This window comes from Dendropsophus ebraccatus, chromosome 8 (assembly GCF_027789765.1).
Source record: "Dendropsophus ebraccatus isolate aDenEbr1 chromosome 8, aDenEbr1.pat, whole genome shotgun sequence".
NCBI classification, from domain to species: Eukaryota; Metazoa; Chordata; class Amphibia; order Anura; family Hylidae; genus Dendropsophus; species Dendropsophus ebraccatus.
The window spans coordinates 43,465,972-43,488,252 of record NC_091461.1 but is presented as its reverse complement, the minus strand read 5'-3'; the positions used below and the strand labels follow the sequence as shown (position 1 = coordinate 43,488,252).

Below are 22,281 nucleotides of genomic sequence, written 5' to 3'. Positions count from 1 at the left end.
AGAATGGATGATGAACGCCATGTCGCATTTACAGAGCCCTCGTGCTGCCAAAACACTGGAAACCCCCCACAAGTGACCCCATTCTGGAAACTGCACCCCTCAAGGAATCTAACAAGGGGTGCAGTGAGGATATGGACCCCTTGATGACGGGCACATTTGTGCCATGAAAGTGAAAAAAGGAAATTTTTTACTTCTACGTCACATTGTTCCACATTTGTGCCCGTCACCAGTGGGGTCCATATGCTCACTGTGCCCCTTGTTAGATTCCTTGAGGGGTGTAGTTTCCAGAATGGGGTCACTTGTGGGGGGTTTCCAGTGTCTTGGCAGCACGAGGGCTCTGTAAATGCGACATGGCCCTTGAAATCCTTTCCAGTGAAATTCAGCTTCCAAAAGCCAATTGGCGCTCCTTCCCTTTGGAGGCTCGTCCTGCGCCCCCTTGGCACTTTATCGCCACATGTGGGGTATTTCCGTACTCGGGAGAAACTGCGCTACACATTTTGTGTCTTTTTTTTCCTCTTATCCCTTTAAGAAAATGAAAAATTGAAGGCTAGAACAACGTTTTAGTGTAAAAAATAAATTTTTCTTTTTTCACGCCATATTGTTCGGAAAATCTGTGAAGCACCTGTGGGGTCCAAATGCTCACCGCACCCCTTGTTACATTCCTTGAGGGGTGTAGTTTTCTAAATGGTGTCCCTTTAGGGGTGTTTTTTAGGTTTTGGCACCCCAGAGCCTCTGCCAACCTGAAGTGGTACAGTCAGAAATGACCAAGTATAACGGAGGCGTTGAAATTCACTAGGCGCTCCTTTGTATCTGAGGCTTGTGGTTGCGTCAAATAGCGCAATAGGGCCACATATGGGGTATTTCTATAAACTGCAGAAACGGGGCAATAAATATTGGGGTGCATTTCTCTGGTAATAGGTTTATAATTATAAAAATATTGGATTACAATAAAATCTCTGCACAGAAAATTTAAATTTTCAAATTTCTTACACACTTAGCTTTTATTTCTGTGACTCCCCTAAAGGGTTAAAACACTTTCTGGATATGCTTTTGCAGAGTGTGGGGGGTGCAGTTTCTGAAATGGGGTGCTTTGTGGGGCTTTCTAACATACAGGCCCCTCAAATACACTTTAAACCTGAACAGGTCCCTAAAAATATCTGATTTTGAAATTTTACTGAAAATTTGGAAATTTGCTGCTAATGTTTTAAGCTTCCTATCGTCTAAAAAAAATGAAAGATAGTTTAATAAATGCCGCCAACATAAAGTAGACATGTTGCTAATGCTATTTAATATATAATTTATGTGGTATAACCACTTTCTGTATACGTAAAAAAGTTTCAAAGTTGGAAAAATGCAGATTTTCACATTTTTTCACATTACTTGGTTTTTTTTCATAAAGATTCGTTATGAGTATCGACTCCAATTTACCAGAAATGTAAAGTACAATATGTCACGAGAAAACAATTTCAGAATCAGACGGATAGGTAAAAGCATCCCGAAGTTATTAATGAATAAAGTGACACTGGTCATATTCATAAAATTTGTCTCTGTCATTAAGGCCATTTCAGGCTCTGTCCTTAAGGGGTTAATAGATGATATTATGCAAAAAAACAAATATGTAAAACAACTATATGCATTGGGTATTGCTGTAATCGTACTGACCCGTATAATAAAAGTAACATCTTTTATAACATACATGTTTCTTTAGTACATTTTAGGGTCAATGTACATGTTTATTATCTGTGCCCACTGTGCAGTTTATGGTTACAGATAGGGTACTACCGTGCTCAGGAGAAACTATATAACACAGTCTGGGGGGCTTGTTCTTCCCTGTTCTTTGTGAAAATAAGAAAATATAACTTGAAAATGAAACTACATATTTTTGGAGTCATTGTAAATTTTCTTTTTTTGGACTTTATTCCATATTAAAAATTTTATAAATAAAAATAAATACAAAATAAACATATTTGCTATCTCAGTGCGTAGAATCGCTTTAAAGGGAACCTGTCACCCCCCCATGCCAGGGTGACAGGCTCCCGACCCCGCTACAGCCCCCTATACTCACCTGATCCCGCCGGGTCCCGCTTCTGGATCCGGTCGGGTCATGGAGATATCAGCCGCTGCAGCCCAGCGCGCGCTGAGAGATGAGTCCAACGCTCATAGAGAATGACGGAGCGCTGGACTCTCCGTCATTCTCTATGAGCGTTGGACTCATCTGAGGAGCGCGCGCGCCGTGCTGCAGCGGCTGATATCTCCGTGACCCGACCGGATCCAGAAGCGGGACCCGGCAGGATCAGGTGAGTATAGGGGGCTGTAGCGGGGGTCGGGAGCCTGTCACCCCGGCACGGGGGGTGACAGGTTCCCTTTAACTATTAAATTATCACATTCATGATCTTGCACGGTAAACAGCGTAAGCACAAAAAAAAAGTGTTATAGGGATGGTAATCGAGCAACTTTAAACACACTTATTTTCTTTTAAAGGTTTTAATTTTTTAAAAGCCGTCAAATAAAAATTAAAGTTATATATATATATATATATATATATATATATATATATATATATATATATATGATTTTAAACACAATGAAGAAAAAAGAAAAGTGCAAAAACAAAAAAATTAGCTGAGCTTAAAAAATGAGGAGAGTGTATACTGCACAGGCCGATCACAAGACCTGCTGCTTTCTACCGCAGATCCGTAGCCGTGCGCGCCCTCTGGCGGTCACAACGCGATTCACATAGGACGCCACATTGGTCTCCATAGTAACAAGTCCCGCCCCGCGTCCTGCTCCGACCTGCAGGAGCAGCGCCGCCCCTTGCTACGTCGTGGCGGCGAAAAGAGTGACGCGGCGAGGGGCGGGGCCACAGGAGGAAGTTGTTGTTTCTGCTGCAGGAGCTGTTGTGTGTTTTGACATAACCGGGATCAGAGCGCGCAGCCTGATGACCGGACCCCGGGCGCCCCCTCCCGTCTAGTCGCCGCTCTCTCCCCGCACACACGGACAGCCCGTCTCTATGGAAGTGATGGAAAGTCCACTGAACCTGGTGAGTGTCCTCCCTGCATCCTCACATACGGCTGCGCTCCCTGCTCGGGCCCACAAGGGTTAATCAGCAGCTGATTAGTGCTGCGGGGCCGGAGAACCACTAGTCCCAGCAGTGTATGGATAGCTCCAGCATAGTGACCCCAGTGTAGTGCACAGCGCCCCCCGGTGTCTGTCCCCGCCATGTCCTCTGTGTGTATACCTCTATGTATGTATATATGTATGTCCTCCATGCACGCCTCCTGCCGGGCCTGGCCCTGTGGCAGTGATGTGTAATGGAGGCCTGGGGCCTGCACATCTCTGTACACTGGCTGCTGGGCCACAGGTTCATTGCCCCAGTAATCCGGCCAGAGATTAGAATTGTCTCCTGCCGGATTATCAGGATGTTTAGAGCCTTGGCTGCCGGATTATCAGGACGCTCAGAGCCTTGGCTGCCCGATTATCAGGACGCTCAGAGCCTTGGCTGCCGGATTATCAGGACGCTCAGAGCCTTGGCTGCCCGATTATCAGGACGCTCAGAGCCTTGGCTGCCGGATTATCAGGATGCTCAGAGCCTTGGCTGCCGGATTATCAGGACGCTCAGAGCCTTGGCTGCCGGATTATCAGGACGCTCAGAGCCTTGGCTGCCGGATTATCAGGACGCTCAGAGCCTTGGCTGCCGGATTATCAGGACGCTCAGAGCCTTGGCTGCCGGATTATCAGGACGCTCAGAGCCTTGGCTGCCGGATTATCAGGACGCTCAGAGCCTTGGCTGCCGGATTATCAGGATGCACAGAGCCTTGGCTGCCGGATTATCAGGACGCTCAGAGCCTTGGCTGCCGGATTATCAGGATGCTCAGAGCCTTGGCTGCCGGATTATCAGGACGCTTAGAGCCTTGGCTGCCGGATTATCAGGATGCTTAGAGCCTTGGCTGCCGGATTATCAGGATGCACAGAGCCTTGGCTGCCGGATTATCAGGACGCTAAGAGCCTTGGCTGCCGGATTATCAGGACGCTCAGAGCCTTGGCTGCCGGATTATCAGGACGCTTAGAGCCTTGGCTGCCGGATTATCAGGATGCACAGAGCCTTGGCTGCCGGATTATCAGGACGCTCAGAGCCTTGGCTGCCGGATTATCAGGATGCTCAGAGCCTTGGCTGCTGGATTATCAGGACGCTCAGAGCCTTGGCTGCCGGATTATCAGGATGCTCAGAGCCTTGGCTGCCGGATTATCAGGACGCTCAGAGCCTTGGCTGCCAGATTACTGGACCTTCTCTATGGCCTCTAGGAACCAGTGTGCAGACGGGCCCCTGGAGTGCAGGTGTCGGGAGCGGATGTGGCCCCTGACTCTAAGGCTACTATTACACCAAGCCATTTTTTAACGACTAACGATAAACCATCTCAAACGGCCGCTATGGCAAACGACCCGAAATCGTTTGCCCAGTTACATGGAACGATGATCGTTCTTGCGGTCGTTTTGTCGTCGCTATTGCTTACGTTTCAGCTATGACGTCTAATTACACCGAATGATGTGCGAACGGTCAAACGATAAAAATAGGTCAGAATTCTATTAAACGACCAACGATTTCCCGTTGGTCGTTTAATCGTCTGCTATTGGACTAAACGATTATCGTTCAAATCCAAACGTTTTAATGATTTTTTGAAGGATAATCGTTCCGTGTAATGCCGCACTAAGGATTTGCTGCTCCTCCTTATTTCAGGTTTGGGGGGAAGGGAGCGCCGTCACTGTGGCCGCCATATGAAGCAGAGGGGGCCACGTATCTGTAGCAGTGTTATATGCCACCTCGGCATTCAGGGCTCTGTCATGGCTTGTCTGAATATTGGCAGGCATAGAGGTGGCACGTGTATATGTACCCTCCCTGGAGATAGGAAGGCATCACTCCCAATCTTCTGAGGTATCATTGCTGAGCCCCTCCCAGAGAGGACACCCCCATGGCTGCCGCCCCTCAGTGCTGAGGTCCCAGAGAGGACACCCCCATGGCTGCCGCCCCTCAGTGCTGAGGTCCCAGAGGACACCCCCATGGCTGCCGCCCCTCTGTGCTGAGGTCCCAGAGAGGACACCCCCATGGCTGCCGCCTCTCACTGCTGAGGTCCCAGAGGACACCCCCATGGCTGCCACCCCTCTGTGCTGAGGTCCCAGAGGATACCCCCATGGCTGTCGCCCCTCACTGCTGAGGTCCCAGAGAGGACACCCCCATGGCTGCCCCCTCTCACTGCTGAGGTCCCAGAGGACACCCCCATGGCTGCCACCCCTCTGTGCTGAGGTCCCAGAGGACACCCCTATGGCTGCCGCCCCTCAGTGCTGAGGTCCCAGAGAGGACACCAGCATGGCTGCCGCCCCTCACTGCTGAGGTCCCAGAGAGGACACCCCCATGGCTGCCGCCCCTCAGTGCTGAGGTCCCAGAGAGGACACCCCCATGGCTGCCGCCCCTCACTGCTGAGGTGGGACATTCTGTATATATAGCATAGGATTGTGTATAGTGCTGCACTCCAGGAGAGGGATGGGGGGGATCCAGCAGGGGGACAATGAGCTTTCTTTGAAGTATCTTGACCACTATATATTGTGGTAAAAAGCATCCATTGTTAGTGGACCAACATATGTGATTAGACCCCCCTCCCCCAGCATGTGTTACATACACAATGGAGGCTCTTTAAGCTGAGCAGGGCCTATGGGTGATGGAGCGCTGTACTTTTCTAGCACCAGTATTGCTGCGTTCATGACTGGTTAGGGTCACCGCAGCTAGATCCCACCAGTTGATCATTGATGACCTATACTGGCAATGGCTGGATAACCCTGGAAGGGGGGTATTACATGGGATGATTTTTCGGCGATTAACTATAAACGATTTCAAACGACCGCTATAGCAAACAATCTTAAATCGTTCACCCTATTACACAGGATGATGATCGTTCTTGCGCTCGTCCTTTCCTGGCTAATAGAACATTGAACGACCGAACAACGTTTTATTACACTTAAAGAAGTTCCAACGATTTGTGAACAATCAACAATGAAAATAGGTCCAGATTCTATCAAACGATCGATGATTTCTCGTTGGTCGTTTAATCGTTGCCTGCTATTACACAAAACGATTATCGTTTACATCCGAACGCTCTAACGATTTTTCGAATGATAATCGTCCCATGTAATACGGCCTTAGGCTCTTTTCAGGTCACACTTTGGTATCCAGCAGGGGACTCTCTGGCATATGCCTCCACCATACAGCTTTGTAGCATTCTCCTTACATAGGCTCCTGCGTCAGGAACATATGGCTCTTGGTTTGGTGGGTTTATTAAGGGACCCTGCTGTGTGGAATAATACAGAGGCCTGTGCTATTCCATCCAGCAGAAAAATGCAGACCCTGAAGGCGTCCACCCGAATGGAGGCCATAATGACCCTCCGGTGGCTGTGGCCTATGGGTATGCTGGTTGTATGCATCTGGAGATGTCCTGACGTACAGCAAATGGACCGCACTAGGGAAGTGTGAAGGAGACTTACTAGAGAAGAGTGCATCTCCAGCATGCTCGGGGCTGATCATTCAGTGGCTGAAGAAGTTGGATGCAGCCCTAGGGAGCCCAGGAAAACATGGTTAAGTAAAACTGGTGGAAGTATTTCCTACAACAGACGTAATAACATTCTGTTAGGTCATGTTCACACAACATATCTTCTGCATAAATCACAGCTGCTGTTCCAATTTGCAACAACGGCCGTGATTTATGTAGAAGATATAGTATACGCGCCGGCCAGGATTCTTACCAGCCGTGCGAAAAACTGGCATGTCAGTTGACACAATGGAGTGTGCGGCTCAGGCCCCGTGCTCCATTGTGTGCATCGGTGAATTCATCAGAAATGAAGATTATCAGAGGGATGATCTTCTCTGACTACGGACGTTCTGTGACCCGGCCGGGTCACAGAATGGCCGGTGTCTTACGCAATGTGAATATGGCCTTAACCCAAATTTTATGCCCCATGGTGTATCACATGGCATTGCCTGTGCTTGGTTCCCGCAGGTCAGTTGATATGTCTGAGGCTGAACATTGATGGTTGCCATGGGTAACAAGGTCATGAGGCCTACCACATCCATTTAGGCCTCTCGGTTGTTGAGCTGGTCTTACTGGTTTTGCCCTGTTTTCCTCAGCAGCATATAAAGTAAATGAATAGCTGTATACCAGTGTCCAGCTCCTCTGTTATTATGAGCTGTGTATATAACACGGCAGGATATCCCTCACGTGCCCACAGGAAGGCTTCTCTCCCACCCTGGACTCCTCAGATGGCGTCTGACATCAGCAGAACTGAATCATAGCATTAATGCGATCCGACATGCCCACGAGATGTCATTTCTTTCATGGATGAGAGTGATGTTGGCATAAGTACTACCCACAGCTGTCTACCATTACAGACGAGACAAAGAGACATTGTTATCTCACTTTCTGGCTGCTGCAAATTTTGCCTGTGACTGTATCCTAGGACATCTACTAGGACTATGAATGCCATTGTAGCCCTTCTATTCCTTCAGAATATATGTGTTCAGATTTCATATGTACCGGAACCTTTTAGAGCCATGGTTACCCCAAAATTTCCTTTATTTTGAGGGATTCAGTAGACCATATTTTGAAATGTTGTATCACATGTTATACATTAAAATGGGCGACCACATCAAAGTGGGGACCGCATATATGGGTATATGGTGGGATAGTGTGTGTATTGTAGCTATAGGGTTCTGTAAACCATGCTCATGACTGCTTTTGGACTGTTTTAAACCGATATAGGAGGGACACAATACAGTAGTGTAGGTTACACCATTCACAATAGGTGATGTCATACCTTCCCTGACCACAATGACCTCTGTACAGAGCATGCCCTCAACACTCTTCTATAGAAAGCAATCTGTTCCTCCTCTAATCGTTGTTAAAGGAAGCTCAGGCAAAATGGCTGCCACTATTATCAGGTATAGAAAATGCAACAAAAAAATTTGAAATTAAAACCTGAAAAAAATATATGTTCAGTTATTTCGGGAAACTCTAAATATGATGCATCTCTTCTTACAGAGATCAGTTGTAAACCTGACATCCTGATCCGCTGATCCTGAGCTGTGGGTGACATGGATAGCAGCGCTGCCTAAGACTGTGTGGAATTAAGAATAGATTGAGAATACTCCATCATGCGGATAGATTTAATTGCAGGGCTGTGAACAATAGTGGTTGGTGATGAATGGTGCTTGTAGGTCAGGATTTTGGCTGTGCTTGCTCTGCAGGTTTTGTTGTTTGTGTGGAGAGCGGGAGGAGCACTGTACTGAGGAGCTCTATGCTGAGGAGGGCTATACTGAGGAGCACTGCACTATACTGAGGAGCGCTATACTATACTGAGGAGGGCTATACTGAGGAGCACTGCACTATACTGAGGAGCGCTATACTATACTGAGGAGGGCTATACTGAGGAGCACTGCACTATACTGAGGAGCGCTGCACTATACTGAGGAGCACTGCACTATACTGAGGAGCGCTATACTATACTGAGGAGGGCTATACTGAGGAGCACTGCACTATACTGAGGAGGGCTATACTATACTGAGGAGCGCTATACTATACTGAGGAGGGCTATACTGAGGAGCACTGCACTATACTGAGGAAGGCTATACTGAGGAGCACTATACTATACTGAGGAGGGCTATACTGAGGAGCACTGCACTATACTGAGGAGGGCTATACTATACTGAGGAGCACTGCACTATACTGAGGAGCGCTATACTATACTGAGGAGGGCTATACTGAGGAGCACTGCACTATACTGAGGAGGGCTATACTGAGGAGGACTATACTGAGGAGCGCTATACTATACTGAGGAGGGCTATACTGAGGAGCACTGCACTATACTGAGGAGGGCTATACTATACTGAGGAGCACTGCACTATACTGAGGAGCGCTATACTATACTGAGGAGCACTGCACTATACTGAGGAGCGCTATACTATACTGAGGAGCACTGCACTATACTGAGGAGCGCTATACTACACTGAGGAGGGCTATACTGAGGAGCACTGCACTATACTGAGGAGCACTGCACTATACTATACTGAGGAGGGCTATACTGAGGAGCACTGCACTATACTGAGGAGCTCTATACTATACTGAGGAGGGCTATACTGAGGAGCACTGCACTATACTGAGGAGCACTGCACTATACTGAGGAGGGCTATACTATACTGAGGAGGGCTATACTATACTGAGGAGGGCTATACTATACTGAGGAGGGCTATACTATACTGAGGAGGGCTATACTATACTGAGGAGGGCTATACTATACTGAGGAGGGCTATACTATACTGAGGAGGGCTATACTGAGGAGCACTGCACTATACTGAGGAGCACTGCACTATACTGAGGAGGGCTATACTATACTGAGGAGCGCTATACTATACTGAGGAGGGCTATACTGAGGAGCACTGCACTATACTGAGGAGGGCTATACTATACTGAGGAGGGCTATACTATACTGAGGAGCACTGCACTATACTGAGGAGCGCTATACTATACTGAGGAGGGCTATACTGAGGAGCACTGCACTATACTATACTGAGGAGGGCTATACTGAGGAGCACTGCACTATACTGAGGAGCTCTATACTATACTGAGGAGCTCTATACTATACTGAGGAGGGCTATACTGAGGAGCACTGCACTATACTGAGGAGCGCTATACTGAGGAGGCCTATACTGAGGAGCGCTGCACTATACTGAGGAGCTCTATACTATACTGAGGAGCGCTATACTATACTGAGGAGGGCTATACTGAGGAGCACTGCACTATGCTGAGGAGCACTGCACTATACTGAGGAGCGCTATACTGAGGAGCGCTGCACTATACTGAGGAGCTCTACGCTGAGGAGGGCTATACTGAGGAGCACTGCACTAGACTGAGGAGGGCTATACTGAATGGACTGCACTGTACTGAGGAGCGCTGCACTATACTGAGGAGCGCTGCTCTATACTGAGGAGGGCTATACTGAGGAGCACTGCACTAGACTGAGGAGCTCTACGCTGAGGAGGGCTATACTGAGGAGCACTGCACTAGACTGAGGAGGGCTATACTGAGAAGGGCTATACTGAATGGACTGCACTGTACTGAGGAGGGCTATACTGAGGAGCACTGCACTAGACTGAGGAGCGCCATACTGAATGGACTGCACTGTACTGAGGTGGGCTGTACTGAGGAGCGTTATACTGAGGAGCACTGCACTATACTGAGGAGCTCTATGCTGAGGAGGGCTATACTGAGGAGCGTTATACTGAGGAGCACTGCACTATACTGAGGAGGGCTATACTGAGGAGCGCTGCACTATACTGAGGAGCGCTGCACTGTACTGAGGAGCGCTGCACTATACTGAGGAGCGCTATACTGAGGAGCACTGCACTATACTGAGGAGCGCTGCACTATACTGAGGAGCGCTGCACTATACTGAGGAGCGCTGCACTATACTGAGGAGCGCTGCACTATACTGAGGAGCGCTGCACTATACTGAGGAGCGCTGCACTATACTGAGGAGCGCTGCACTATACTGAGGAGCGCTGCACTATACTGAGGAGCGCTGCACTATACTGAGGAGCGCTGCACTATACTGAGGAGCGCTGCACTATACTGAGGAGGGCTGCACTATACTGAGGAGCACTGTACTATACTGAGGAGCGCTGCACTATACTGAGGAGGGCTATACTGAGGAGCGCTGCACTATACTGAGGAGCGCTGCACTATACTGAGGAGCGCTGCACTATACTGAGGAGCGCTGCACTATACTGAGGAGGGCTATACTGAGGAGCGCTGCACTATACTGAGGAGCGCTGCACTATACTGAGGAGCGCTGCACTATGCTGAGGAGCACTGCACTATACTGAGGAGGGCTATACTGAGGAGCACTGCACTATACTGAGGAGCTCTATGCTGAGGAGGGCTATACTGAGGAGCGCTGCACTATACTGAGGAGCGCTGCACTATACTGAGGAGCGCTGCACTATACTGAGGAGCGCTGCACTATACTGAGGAGGACTATACTGAGGAGCACTGCACTATATTGAGGAGCGCTGCACTATACTGAGGAGGACTATACTGAGGAGCACTGCACTATATTGAGGAGCGCTGCGCTATACTGAGGAGCACTGCACTATACTAAAGAGGGCTATACTGAGGAGCGCTGCACTATACTGAGGAGCGCTATACTGAGGAGCGCTGTACTATACTGAGGAGCACTACTGAGGAGGGCTATACTGAGGAGCACTGCACTATACTGAGGAGCACTGCACTATACTGAGGAGCTCTATGCTGAGGAGGGCTTTACTGAGGAGCACTACACTAGACTGAGGAGGCCTATACTGAGGAGGGCTTTACTGAGGAGCACTGCATTATACTGAGGAGCACTGCACTATACTGAGGAGGGCTATACTAAGGAGCACTGCACTAGACTGAAGAGCGCTATACTGAATGGACTGCACTGTACTGAGGTGGGCTGTACTGAGGAGCGCTGCTCTATACTGAGGAGCACTGCACTATACTGAGGAGCACTGCACTATACTGAGGAGCACTGCACTATGAGGAGGGCTATAGTGAGGAGGGCTTTACTGAGGAGCACTGCACTATACTGGGGAGCTCTATACTGAGGAGCACTGCACTATACTGAGGAGCTCTATACTGAGGAGCACTGCACTATACTGAGGAGCTCTATACTGAGGAGCACTGCACTATACTGAGGAGCACTGCACTATACTGAGGAGCTCTATACTGAGGAGCACTGCACTATACTGAGGAGCTCTATACTGAGGAGCACTGCACTATACTGAGGAGCACTGCACTAGACTGAGGAGCGCTATACTGAATGGACTGCACTGTACTGAGGAGGGCTATACTGAGGAGCACTGCACTAGACTGAGGAGCGCCATACTGAATGGACTGCACTGTACTGAGGTGGGCTGTACTGAGGAGCGTTATACTGAGGAGCACTGCACTATACTGAGGAGCTCTATGCTGAGGAGGGCTATACTGAGGAGCGTTATACTGAGGAGCACTGCACTATACTGAGGAGGGCTATACTGAGGAGCGCTGCACTATACTGAGGAGCGCTGCACTGTACTGAGGAGCGCTGCACTATACTGAGGAGCGCTATACTGAGGAGCACTGCACTATACTGAGGAGCGCTGCACTATACTGAGGAGCGCTGCACTATACTGAGGAGCGCTGCACTATACTGAGGAGCGCTGCACTATACTGAGGAGCGCTGCACTATACTGAGGAGCGCTGCACTATACTGAGGAGCGCTGCACTATACTGAGGAGCGCTGCACTATACTGAGGAGCGCTGCACTATACTGAGGAGGGCTGCACTATACTGAGGAGCACTGTACTATACTGAGGAGCGCTGCACTATACTGAGGAGGGCTATACTGAGGAGCGCTGCACTATACTGAGGAGCGCTGCACTATACTGAGGAGCGCTGCACTATACTGAGGAGCGCTGCACTATACTGAGGAGGGCTATACTGAGGAGCACTGCACTATGCTGAGGAGCTCTATGCTGAGGAGGGCTATACTGAGGAGCGCTGCACTATACTGAGGAGCGCTGCACTATACTGAGGAGCGCTGCACTATACTGAGGAGGACTATACTGAGGAGCACTGCACTATATTGAGGAGCGCTGCACTATACTGAGGAGGACTATACTGAGGAGCACTGCACTATATTGAGGAGCGCTGCGCTATACTGAGGAGCACTGCACTATACTAAAGAGGGCTATACTGAGGAGCGCTGCACTATACTGAGGAGCGCTATACTGAGGAGCGCTGTACTATACTGAGGAGCACTACTGAGGAGGGCTATACTGAGGAGCACTGCACTATACTGAGGAGCACTGCACTATACTGAGGAGCTCTATGCTGAGGAGGGCTTTACTGAGGAGCACTACACTAGACTGAGGAGGCCTATACTGAGGAGGGCTTTACTGAGGAGCACTGCATTATACTGAGGAGCACTGCACTATACTGAGGAGGGCTATACTAAGGAGCACTGCACTAGACTGAAGAGCGCTATACTGAATGGACTGCACTGTACTGAGGTGGGCTGTACTGAGGAGCGCTGCTCTATACTGAGGAGCACTGCACTATACTGAGGAGCACTGCACTATACTGAGGAGCACTTGCACTATGAGGAGGGCTATAGTGAGGAGGGCTTTACTGAGGAGCACTGCACTATACTGGGGAGCTCTATACTGAGGAGCACTGCACTATACTGAGGAGCTCTATACTGAGGAGCACTGCACTATACTGAGGAGCTCTATACTGAGGAGCACTGCACTATACTGAGGAGCACTGCACTATACTGAGGAGCTCTATACTGAGGAGCACTGCACTATACTGAGGAGCTCTATACTGAGGAGCACTGCACTATACTGAGGAGCACTGCACTAGACTGAGGAGCGCTATACTGAATGGACTGCACTGTACTGAGGAGCGCTGCTCTATACTGAGGAGCGCTGCACTATACTGAGGAGCGCTGCACTATACTGAGGAGGGCTATACTGAGGAGCACTGCACTATACTGAGGAGCGCTGCTCTATACTGAGGAGCGCTGCTCTATACTGAGGAGCGCTGCTCTATACTGAGGAGCGCTGCACTATACTGAGGAGCGCTGCACTATACTGAGGAGCGCTGCACTATACTGAGGAGCGCTGCACTATACTGAGGAGCGCTATACTGAGGAGCGCTGCACTATACTGAGGAGCGCTGCACTATACTGAGGAGCGCTGCACTATACTGAGGAGGGCTATACTGAGGAGGGCTATACTGAGGAGCGCTGCTCTATACTGAGGAGCGCTGCTCTATACTGAGGAGCGCTGCACTATACTGAGGAGCGCTGCACTATACTGAGGAGCGCTGCACTATACTGAGGAGCGCTATACTGAGGAGCGCTGCACTATACTGAGGAGCGCTGCACTATACTGAGGAGGACTATACTGAGGAGCACTGCACTATATTGAGGAGCGCTGCGCTATACTGAGGAGGGCTATACTGAGGAGCACTGCACTATACTAAAGAGGGCTATACTGAGGAGCGCTGCACTATACTGAGGAGCGCTATACTGAGGAGCGCTGTACTATACTGAGGAGCACTGCACTATACTGAGGAGCTCTATGCTGAGGAGGGCTTTACTGAGGAGGGCTATACTGAGGAGGGCTTTACTGAGGAGCACTGCACTATACTGAGGAGCACTGCACTATACTGAGGAGCACTGCATTATACTGAGGAGCACTGCACTATACTGAGGAGGGCTATACTAAGGAGCACTGCACTAGACTGAAGAGCGCTATACTGAATGGACTGCACTGCACTGTACTGAGGTGGGCTGTACTGAGGAGCGCTGCTCTATACTGAGGAGCACTGCACTATGAGGAGGGCTATAGTGAGGAGGGCTTTACTGAGGAGCACTGCACTATACTGAGGAGCTCTATACTGAGGAGCACTGCACTATACTGAGGAGCACTGCACTAGACTGAGGAGCGCTATACTGAATGGACTGCACTGTACTGAGGAGGGCTTTACTGAGGAGCGCTGCTCTATACTGAGGAGCGCTGCACTATACTGAGGAGGGCTGCACTATACTGAGGAGCGCTGCACTATACTGAGGAGCGCTGCACTATACTGAGGAGCGCTGCACTATACTGAGGAGGGCTATACTGAGGAGCACTGCACTATACTGAGGAGCACTGCACTATACTGAGGAGCACTGCACTATACTGAGGAGCACTGCACTATACTGAGGAGCACTGCACTATACTGAGGAGCGCTATACTGAGGAGGCCTATACTGAGGAGCGCTGCACTATACTGAGGAGGCCTATACTGAGGAGCACTGCACTATACTGAGGAGGGCTATACTGAGGAGCACTGCACTATACTGAGGGCTATACTGAGGAGCACTGCACTATACTGAGGAGGGCTATACTGAGGAGCACTGCACTATACTGAGGAGGGCTATACTGAGGAGCGCTGCACTATACTGAGGAGCGCTGCACTATACTGAGGAGGGCTATACTGAGGAGCACTGCACTATACTGAGGAGCGCTGCACTATACTGAGGAGCGCTGCACTATACTGAGGAGGGCTATACTGAGGAGCACTGCACTATACTGAGGAGCGCTGCACTATACTGAGGAGCGCTGCACTATACTGAGGAGGGCTATACTGAGGAGCGCTGCACTATACTGAGGAGCGCTATACTGAGGAGCGCTGCACTATACTGAGGAGCGCTATACTGAGGAGCGCTGCACTATACTGAGGAGGGCTATACTGAGGAGGGCTATACTGAGGAGCACTGCACTATACTGAGGAGCGCTGCACTATACTGAGGAGCGCTGCACTATACTGAGGAGGGCTATACTGAGGAGGGCTATACTGAGGAGGGCTATACTGAGGAGCGCTGCACTATACTGAGGAGCGCTGCACTATACTGAGGAGCGCTGCACTATACTGAGGAGCGCTGCACTATACTGAGGAGGGCTATACTGAGGAGGGCTATACTGAGGAGGGCTATACTGAGGAGGGCTATACTGAGGAGGGCTATACTGAGGAGGGCTATACTGAGGAGGGCTATACTGAGGAGGGCTATACTGAGGAGCGCTGCACTATACTGAGGAGCGCTATACTGAGGAGGCCTATACTGAGGAGCGCTATACTGAGGAGCGCTATACTGAGGAGGCCTATACTGAGGAGCGCTATACTGAGGAGCACTGCACTATACTGAGGAGCGCTATACTGAGGAGGCCTATACTGAGGAGGGCTATACTGAGGAGCGCTGCACTATACTGAGGAGCGCTATACTGAGGAGGCCTATACTGAGGAGCGCTATACTGAGGAGGCCTATACTGAGGAGCGCTATACTGAGGAGCACTGCACTATACTGAGGAGCACTATACTGAGGAGCGCTATACTGAGGAGGCCTATACTGAGGAGCGCTATACTGAGGAGCACTAGTGGACCACTATGCAGCAGTATTAGGCCTAGCTGGGATATGTTTCTGTATAGTTGGTAATAGTGCAGGACACTGCTATTATAGAAGACGCCAGGTAGTACTGTGCTGGTAACAGGTTCTGTAGGAATCCGTGTGTGCTCATATGTTTTCTGGGCGGGTCGGTATAGACGTGTTATACGTGTGCTGTGTGTAGGTGTCGGACATTCCTCCACTGTTTCTCACTTGTTTTCTCGCTGTCACGCTCCGTAAGGTTAATCATTTCTGCATTCTCCAGACTGGTGTAATACATTGCCCTTGTATCATGTCATCCAGAAGTCTATCTGCTCACGTCAGCCTGCTGGCAGGGTGCCCTCACTATAATGCCATGATATAATTGTCTGTAATGCCCTGGAATTATTATCCACATGTATATAGTAATGTCCAGAATGATACCAGAATTTTGAGCTCGATACGCAATACCAATTCAATACTTAAAGGGAACCTGTCACACCCCGTGCCGGGGTGACAGGTTTCCGACCCCCCGTTAGAGACCCCTATACTTACCTCATCGCGCCGGGTCCCGCTTCTGAAGATGGTCGGGTCCCGGAGATCTCAGCCGCCGCAGCCCGGCGCGCGCGCTGAGAGATGAGTCCAACGCTCATAGAGAATGACAGGAGAGTCCAGCGCTCCGTCATTCTCTATGAGCGTTGGACTCATCTCTCAGCGCGCGCGCCGGGCTGCGGCGGCTGAGATCTCCGGGACCCAACCATCTTCAGAAGCGGGACCCGGCGCGATGAGGTAAGTATAGGGGTCTCTAACGGGGGGTCGGGAACCTGTCACCCCGGCACGGGGGGTGACAGGTTCCCTTTAATAACTTATAACCTCCCCCTACCCCCCAAATACAAATATAATGCCCCCCCAGACTGTTTTTATGCTGTTAACTGTGTAATAAATCTGATGTTATCTATATTTGTATTATTCCGATTTTATTTTACGACTTAAATTACTTTTTTTTTTTTTGATCACTTTTTTTTAATTTACATTTATTTCTGGGATGTCATGTGACCAAAAATCAGCAAATTGGCCTTTAGCTTTTTTTCTCCCCACTTACGCTGTTTACCGTGCAAGATCGGGAATGTGATCATGTAATAGTTCGGGTAATTATGCATATGATGATGTTAAATATGTGTTTTTTTTATTGTTTAAAAAAAAAATGGAAAAAACTTTTTTTATTAGAACTTTTATTATGAGAACTCTTTAAATGTTTAAAAACTTTTATTTTTTACACTTTTTATTTTCTTTAGAGGCACCATATTTTAATTAATAGTATTTTATCAATGATAGTATTGCTACAGCATTGCATAGATCAGCATTGCTGATCCAGACTCTCTATTAGCAGAGAGACACCTGCAGTGACAGAGGGTTAGTATAGACCTCCAGCTGTGAAGTGACCCATCGAGGAGGTGACGCTAGGGGGCAGCACTTAGAAAACATGGCAGACACTCGCCTTGCTGCCCACCCTGTTCTCTGCAGTAGATTCTATGTTAAGATGTGCTGTGGTGCAGCTTAGCATAAAGTGTCAAAAACCAGTGGATCCTGGTACCGAACTGTTTTTTGCCCCGAGTATCGATAGTACTGCACCAGTTGTAGATGGCAGTGCTGCCCAGTGCCACTTTTGTTATAAAGAAACCTAAAAGCTCATTCATCCCATATGTTAATAGGAAAACTTTTTAGAGTAGCTGCCCCTTTAAGAGAACTTTACAATTACAAACTGTATGGAGTATTTATTGTGGGCTGAGGTGTAGTAAGAAGAATGAACAGTGCTGACCATATAGAGGTGTGTGCATGTTCCACAAATCTAGTCGGAACAATGGGGGGGGGGGGGTTCCTGTATTCTTTTATTGATCAGATTACCCCCCAAACACAGATTGCAAAAAGAACAGGGATGTGTGCATGGGGCCATAGAAATCAATCAGTCCTATTATGCAGACTAGTGTGCAAGGGGCCTATGGTTGCCTATGGCTTCCCGACCCTGAGAGGGACTCTGTGCTGTCTTCATATGACTGTTAGGACTGAGGATACTTCCATCATCATAATAGTCCATATATGTTCCAGTGAGAGTCTTTACCTGCTGTTCTTCTGGGTGAACGGTTATTGATTTTCAGTGATAAAGAAGACATAGACTTTATCATGAAGCATAATACTTATTGTCCTATGAATTCTTCATGTTCACAGGCACATCAACAGAGCAGAAAGGCGGACCGGTTTCTGGCTACAGGAAAATATGAAGAAGCTATTGCCTGTCACAGGAAAGCTGCTGGTACGTACTACATCTGTACCTGTCTATCCTGTATGGTAGAGGGGTATTTCCTCATATAATAAGATCCTGGGCTCTCCGACCCCCTCCAACTATGGAAACTGACTACAGCCAACGGGGACTCGATATTAAAGGGAGTTTCATATACAATGTAGCACTATGAGGGATGCTGTGTAAGCTTAGCAGTAGACTCATCAAATAGATGACATCTGCCCCGGTCACATGATCTTCTCTCATTAAATAAATAGATCTCGTCTGCACATTATTGCGTTATAACCTTCTTGAGTTGGCATAAGTCCTGGAAATATCCCTGAGGTAAACAATGGCAAGGTTATGTTACTTCTCACACATCTGCAGCACAGTACAGGTAAACCTGCAGAGGAATACAGTGCAAACCTGATATAGACGTCTCCTGATGACCCCCGTCTGTACAGATCTCGGAGCAGCTCATCAGTGGCATTTATGTTCTGCTCATTGGATACATCAGATGAGACTCCTGTCTATAGAGAATGTATGGGCTGCTGTCTTTACTGTCAGTGGGGCAGCGCAGAACCCCAAAATAAAGCCTTATATTACTAATAGACTTAAAGGAGACCTGTCACCCCATCTGCCGAGGTGAAGGCCGCCCGCCCAGGACCAAGACTTCGTGGAAGGGGTAAGTATAAGGGGCTCCAGCAGGGGGGTCGGGCGGCCTTCACCCTGGCAGCCGGGGTGACAGGTCTCCTTAAAGTGAGGGTCCTGATGGTTATTGGAGTATGAGTGCGGAATGGAGAGCATTGCTGGGCTCTGTGGATTGGCCAATGTGTCTCTGCACATGTACACTGCCTGCTCATGTCCATATTGTCTTTTTTATTACAGCCTACCTCTTGGAAGCCAAAAGATTGACACAGTCTGAGCAGGTAAGATGACGCAGAGAGAGCCTTACAGCTGATGACTACATGGGAGAAAACTAAAGGCCATTTTGCATGAACTGAGAAGGTCCCTATAACAAGTACTGATCTTATTGATCGGCACTCGTTTATAAAACCTTAAAGGGGTATTCTGCTCAGAATAAAATTTTAATATGTTGCTGCCCTGGCACAGAACATAACAACCAGCCTATTCTTACCTCTCTGCACTCCCCTGGTGTCCTCCTACGCCATCTTCGATATCCAGTCTTAGTCAGTGATTGGCTGAGCAAGCTGTCACTGCAAGACCAGTCCATCTTGGAAGTGGAGGCAATATTGCTTAGCTGGGGACCGAAGATCACATAGAAGGACACCGGGGAAAAGCAACGAGGTAAGAATAGGCTCTTTATGTTCTGCACCTGGGCGGCAACATTTTAAAAGTTTATTCTGAGCGGAATACCCCTTTAACCCTTTAAAGGGTACCTATCACTTGGCGAGCGTGGCAGGATCCTCAGAAAAAATCCTGCAGGTGGGTGGTCCTCTTCTGACATGGGCCGTGGTACAGAACTCCCACAAGTGCCATATATTGCATTGAAACACAGTCTACGGCACTTCTGGGAGTTCCAATACCACGGCCCTTCGTCAGAAGAGGACCACCCACCTGCAGGATTTTTTCTGAGGATCCTACCACGCTCGCCGACTGATAGGTAGGTTGTGTATCCACATATGTTGCCAAGACTATTGCCAGCATCGCACGGCATGCAAGATTTAATCAGCCTATAAATGAACATTTTGTCATTCAGCTGATTGGTGGCCATGTCATATAGGCCAGTTATTGGGAACGATTATCAGCTCATATAATAGGGCCTTAAATCACCTATACCAGGGATGGCTTCAGCTCACCAAGCATAATGGGAGTTGTAGTTTTGCAACAGCTGGAGGGCTGCAGTTGGACACTATGACCTGTACATACTTAGAGGGGTCCAACCTCTGGAAAACCCACCAATTGTTAGAAGAAAAGGGTTGCAGCACTGCATAGTGGTGGTTACTGCAGCTCTCATTAAACTGAATGGTAGTTGAGCTGCAGCAACGCGAAGTGTACAATGTAAATAGCTGAGGCTATGCTTTACTGCCTGAACATCCGATTGGCTACAGTGCAGGATGTCGGCATCCTGACAGCCAGCTATTGATGGCCTACAAATATGCCTTAATGAATTTTTCCTGGAAACCCCCTTTAATTATCTTATATAATGAAGATATGCACTTTTCGAATATACGTTCAGCTTGTAATCATTTTTATCATCTATGTTTTCCATGGATGAATGGAAGCCTTCATATATATGTTCATATGCTGAACACTTATATTAGTTACATGACCACATGTAACGTAAAGAACAACTGCTAGCTCAGCCGAAAGCTAAGGTTATAGTGATTTTCTTCTCAGAAGGTTGGAGGAAGTGATTGATTTGTCCCTCATCTATCTGTCCTTTCTGCTCTAGGCTCAGCTGTCACTGGAGCTGCAGCGGGAGAGTCATATAAAGCAGCAGCTACTAATTCAGGAAAGATTGAAAAGAGCCAAACGAGAAGAAAAACTCCGAGCGCAACAAAAAGCAATAGCTACAGAAAAAGAGGTGACTGCGCATCTCCAGACGTCATACAGGTCATCTGCGGATGATACTGACAGCCAAAATGCACTCGTTTCTGCCGGACAGAAATCCAGTTGTAACCCAGGGAAGACTTTGCAGGAAATCCGCAGTGTCCTTGACCGAGAACCAGACTCTCTACTATATCTGCTGCAGAAGAGGAAGGAACCACTGGAACCTTACAAGGCAAATCGTGTCCCTAAAGATGACAAGACGAAACTGGAGGAACAGGCCACCAAGATTAAAGAGCTTAACCTGCTGGTGGACACGCTCCTCGCCGAAAACGAGAAACTAAGAAAAGAGAACCGCAAGCTTCGGGCAGAGGTGGCCAGACTGCAGCACAATCCAGAGAAAGAGTTGGACACGGACACTGATTTTGTGGAAAAGTCTGAGCTGTGGAGTCTGCAGCAGCCGACACCAAGTTCTCCCAACCCTTCGTCTGCCTGGCAGAATTTTGTAGCAAATACCGGGAAGGTTAAGGACATTCCTATACCTAATCTTCCTCCTCTAGACATTCCCTTACCGGATCTTCCCCCTCTCGAGCTCCCAGATGATATACAATCGCAAATCACAGAGTTTAAAGGACTTATGGACAGCTAGGGGAACGACTCACAATCCAGAGGACAATCACAAGGGAAGACCATCTTGGCAGCAATATTGGAAGGGCCTCGGCGCCTTTGCCAGAGTTTACCATAGACGGTCCAGTGCATTGGCAGACATGACACTGTGAAATAGTCAACCTGAGGTCCTACGACAAATAAAGAAATCCTACAAGAGAGAGACGTGAGCTCTTCAAACAATACTACTCTTCTTATTTTTTATTTCAAACCAAATGACTGAAGTAACTTTTAAAGAAACTTATTCGAAAGTTATATATAAGTTATATAGGTGTCCGTTATATATATATATATATATATATATATATATATATATATATATATATATATATATATTATATAAATTCCATGATGACAATACGGAACGTCTATCCTCCGTGATAGCAGAACCTCTGTATTCTTAGCATACGCTTTCTGTCATGCATTCAGAATGTATCCATTTTGTGATGCACAGATTTTAACTCAGAAATCCTGTGTGTTCCCCAGACACACAACTACTACTTGTGCCACATTGCACTCCTAGATCTTAACCTCAAACCAACAAGGAGATGGACATTTTTTTTTTTTTTTTTTTCTGGAACCAAATTACATGTTATTTCTAAATAATCAGTTTACAAAATGGAGAAAAAAATCAGGGTGCATCGTATCTTTGCTGTATATTAAAGTATGTGTTATGCATTGTTTTAAAATATTACTGAAAAGATATCAGTATCTCGATATAACAGTGCATGGATGCAAGATATGCTGAATGGCAGTATTTGATTGACCATAATAAAGAGTGTTTATATCTGGAGTGTGGCA

At 48.1% G+C, this 22,281-nt stretch overlaps 1 protein-coding gene across 1 annotated transcript; it reads left to right on the top strand.

Annotated features, from left to right (window-relative positions):
• Positions 1–2,786: 2,786 nt before the first annotated feature.
• On the top strand, positions 2,787–21,753 carry NRBF2 (nuclear receptor binding factor 2). The gene is made up of 4 exons (XM_069979062.1): positions 2,787–3,040; positions 18,252–18,336; positions 19,192–19,232; positions 20,720–21,753. The coding sequence occupies exons 1-4, from the start codon at positions 3,011–3,013 to the stop codon at positions 21,461–21,463; spliced, it is 900 nt and encodes a 299-aa protein (XP_069835163.1). The 5' UTR covers positions 2,787–3,010; the 3' UTR covers positions 21,464–21,753.
• Positions 21,754–22,281: the final 528 nt, after the last annotated feature.